General features: G+C 34.6%; 1 protein-coding gene across 6 annotated transcripts; it reads right to left on the reverse strand.

Annotated features, from left to right (window-relative positions):
* Positions 1 to 454: 454 nt before the first annotated feature.
* On the reverse strand, positions 455 to 3411 carry LOC111409334. 6 transcript variants are annotated; one of them, XM_023039384.1, is made up of 7 exons: positions 3357 to 3411; positions 3211 to 3254; positions 1892 to 2168; positions 1684 to 1790; positions 1462 to 1594; positions 1152 to 1346; positions 455 to 1040 (listed from the first exon to the last, which is right to left on the reverse strand). In XM_023039384.1, exons 3-7 carry the CDS (start codon positions 2147 to 2149, stop codon positions 756 to 758), a joined length of 978 nt encoding a protein of 325 aa, XP_022895152.1. In that variant the 5' UTR covers positions 2150 to 2168; positions 3211 to 3254; positions 3357 to 3411; the 3' UTR covers positions 455 to 755. The 6 variants fall into 6 exon arrangements, with proteins under 6 accessions (XP_022895152.1, XP_022895153.1, XP_022895151.1 ...); XM_023039385.1 differs by having other exon boundaries at positions 3193 to 3254; positions 3357 to 3389; XM_023039383.1 differs by lacking the exon at positions 3357 to 3411 and adding an exon at positions 2936 to 3072 and having other exon boundaries at positions 3211 to 3310.

Below are 3411 nucleotides of genomic sequence, written 5' to 3' on the forward strand. Positions count from 1 at the left end.
TCGCTGAAAATATAGGATTATTAAGTTGAAAATCTGATTTGGAACCAATATTCCCAACAAAAAGGGTCAGTTAATCCAATTTTGTGCAATTTGAATTTCAAAAAATAAAAGTGAGCTAAACATTACCACAATTAACGAAATTCTAAACAAAATAAAAGAAATTTAAAATTTTACTTAAATAATTTAAAAATAAAAATACCTAATTTAATAAAAGTTCTTACCTGATTTTTTATAATGAAAACTTAAAAGCATGGGGTCCTCTAATTTTTCAAAAATATCTTAGTGCGTGGCCGCCCAACAGAACATTCTCATAATTAATGTCCAACAACAGTTTACGATAACCCTAACAGTGGGATGAATTTTTTCATGAACTCATTGGCAGGGAAAACAGTTAACAGAAGTTATTTGTTCAGAAAAGCTTTAACTAAGGCCTAATCCTTTTAACAAACTCTGGTTGAAGAACACAATAATACGCATGCCAATTGACTAGGTAACAAATAATTAAAAAGGTAACAATGCTAAACCTCACAACGAAGCATACACCGATTATTCATTTTCGATCCATAACTAGCAATAGAATGTCAACCATATACCAAAGAGATTAGGATCTATAGCTCGACTACATGATTCGACCGCCACTCCAAACATCTGAAGCTTTCATGATGGTATATACAAGTATATGATACCAATACCGAACCAGATTAAAACCAACAAGCAAAAATTCATTAAAACTCACATTGCTGCATATACGGATGTTATGAACCCAAAACTATTTCTTCCCGGGAAACAGTGGTCACACGGAGGACAGCTTGAGCACTCAAAGGTGAAAGTTTTGATTGACAAAAATGCTCCCACGAGGCTATCTCAGGGTCCTCAGGTACTGCAGTTGGTTTACGGAAATGAGATTTCTCATATACAGATTGCAGTTCCAACAACAGAGTACGAGCTGCATCCCTGGACTCAGGAAGCTGGTCACCAAGCTGGGATGCAGCTGTTTGAATCAGTTCGTCGATCCCAAATGCTTCTATTTCTTCAATTCCCTGCGTAGCATGTGACATACATTTAATCTTATTGCTAAACAAAGACTAATTCAAGCCACTTAATGAACAATAAGATTTGAAAAAATATAATACATAACATAAAGTTCTTACCAGCAGTGGGACACTTCGGCAGAAGCACATAGAAGCCTTTGCGCGAATTCGAGGATTTCTGTTCTTAATATATGGTTGCAGTTTGGGCAGTAATAGAAGAGGAGAAACTGAAGTAGTCAGTGCTATCAAAGCTCTCTCAGCAGCCTCGCATACAAATCTTTTGTCTTGTGAAGATTTGAGAAGAAGTTGTAAAAGCTAAACATGGGATAAAAAGATGCATGTAAGAAAATATATAGAAAATAATTTGATAGGAACCTTCAAAGTATGATGTGAGTAAAATCACAACTGAATTTGAAGGAAAACAAAATACCAGTGGATCCAGCGAATCAATGATGTCATCCGTGTATGCTTTGAAAATGTCAGCGCAAGTCATAATTGCAGTTTTACAAACAGCGCTTCTGGGATTTTTCAGGGATTTCACTATTAAGGAGATCACATCACCCCTGATCATTAGAATTCAGAGGTGATTAACAATAGTCTTCAAATAGAAAATACACCACCAGTCAAAGAACCAAAACAAACCAGAACTTACATGATGCTAAGAATTACTTCCTTGTGAAATATTGACAATTGGCGTATATTATTGAGTGCCTCACAAACTGAAACCCATTCCTTGGAACTTAGTCTGGACAAAAGTGTCTGAAACCAAAATCCAAGAGTAGTATGCACGATTAAATTCTACATAAGATGTTTACATGGATGTCATCATGGTAGTACACATGTAAATAAAACAGTACTACCTTCAAACATATCTCCACATCATCTACATCATTCAAATTCTCAGATTCAATGTATTCCACCTGTGAACTCCCCACCTCAACTCCCGAATTCGCAGTTTCATCTATCTTAGTTGGAATTCCAACTAAGGAGGTCATGCTTCTCTTTTGCCTTTCATCAAGATTTTCATCCTTGTGCTCAATTTGAGGCTTCATAAAGCTTCCATTCATCCTCTCAGATTCAGGTATGTTCCTGATGTCTTTGGAAGACATCTCAGACATTAGGTAGGTTGTGCAATACCTGTAAAAGAAGGATAAACAATTAATAACAAATTTATATTGGCTAGTTAAGTAGAGCTATTTTGTAAGATCTTTCATATTTGTCTGGTCTGGGCTAGGGATTTGATTAACACATCTTTCAAAATATATGCAAATGTAAGTAGAAATGAAATATATTTAGAGTAAAATACTAAGAATATTAACCATACAAATAAACTGATTATATATTGCAACAAATACAAGAACCATTGTAACTTATTGGAGTTCAAGAAGCATACAAGGAGTTTACACAGGAAAATCATCCCAATAAAAAATTAATAGATGTTGGAAACCCACAAAATCAATAAGAACACGACCTATACCTATTGTGAACTAAAAACATTCTCCAAAAATCTATTCCAAAATCCTAATATTAAATTCAAATTCCCAAAACCTACCAAATAGACCAATATATTCAATTTTTTCCAATCATATTCACAGAGCAAATCATTAAAAGCTGTAGACACCGATAACAATAATCATTCATTTATAGAATAAAATTAAAACATACAATTAAATCATTAGCTATCACTTCTGTCCCTTCACGAATCAATCACAAAAAGGAAATAAGAAATTTTGAAATATATAAAACATGAACTAGTTCAAGCACAAAAGCATTAGTATCTCACTTCGCACACTACTCACAGATAAATACGCTAACTTCAAGCCGTGAATTTCAATCAAATATCGCACATTCCTAAAGCAGATTGAAAATTTGAGGAATCATGTGCAAAAGAATTAGGATCTCACTCCACACACTACTCAGATCACTACAATAGCTTCAACCTGTAAATTTCAATCAAACACCACACATTCCTATAGCAAATTAAAAGAAAATTCCTCGAAGACATCGTTTACACCTCTATACCGCGTGCTTGTGAAGATACCTATAGAGAGAGCGAGAGAGAATCACAGATCACCACACTAACTTCAAATTGTGAATTCAATCAATTATCACAAATTCCTAAAGCAGATTGAAATATAATTCCTCGAAAAAAATCACCTACTAGAGAGATAGAGATTACAGCACGAGAAAAGGAAGCGAAATTATCGGCGAAACTGGATAATGCTGCAAAATTTATGAACAGATTTGGTAATGTGAATCTGAAATCAAGCATCAGCTCATAAATAATCGAAGTAAAGTGTAGAGTGAGAAAGAGATAATTGTAACCGGCGAATGGGGCAGTAAAGTTTGACGGTGTGTTTAATAGCAGATCTTGGCCGGC

This window comes from Olea europaea, chromosome 14, assembly GCF_002742605.1.
Source record: "Olea europaea var. sylvestris chromosome 14, O_europaea_v1, whole genome shotgun sequence".
NCBI classification, from domain to species: domain Eukaryota; kingdom Viridiplantae; phylum Streptophyta; class Magnoliopsida; order Lamiales; family Oleaceae; genus Olea; species Olea europaea.

What these genes read in the sequence shown, in the direction of transcription:
- LOC111409334 (XM_023039384.1), bottom strand. Translation starts at nt 2,149, where the DNA reads ATGTCTGAGATGTCTTCCAAAGACATCAGGAACATACCTGAATCTGAG. An exon ending in ATGTGGAGATATGTTTGAAG is followed by an intron (nt 1,791 to 1,891) that starts GTAGTACTGTTT and finishes TTTTGGTTTCAG; the next exon opens with ACACTTTTGTCCAGACTAAG. An exon ending in TTGATTCGCTGGATCCACTG is followed by an intron (nt 1,347 to 1,461) that starts GTATTTTGTTTT and finishes TCCCATGTTTAG; the next exon opens with CTTTTACAACTTCTTCTCAA.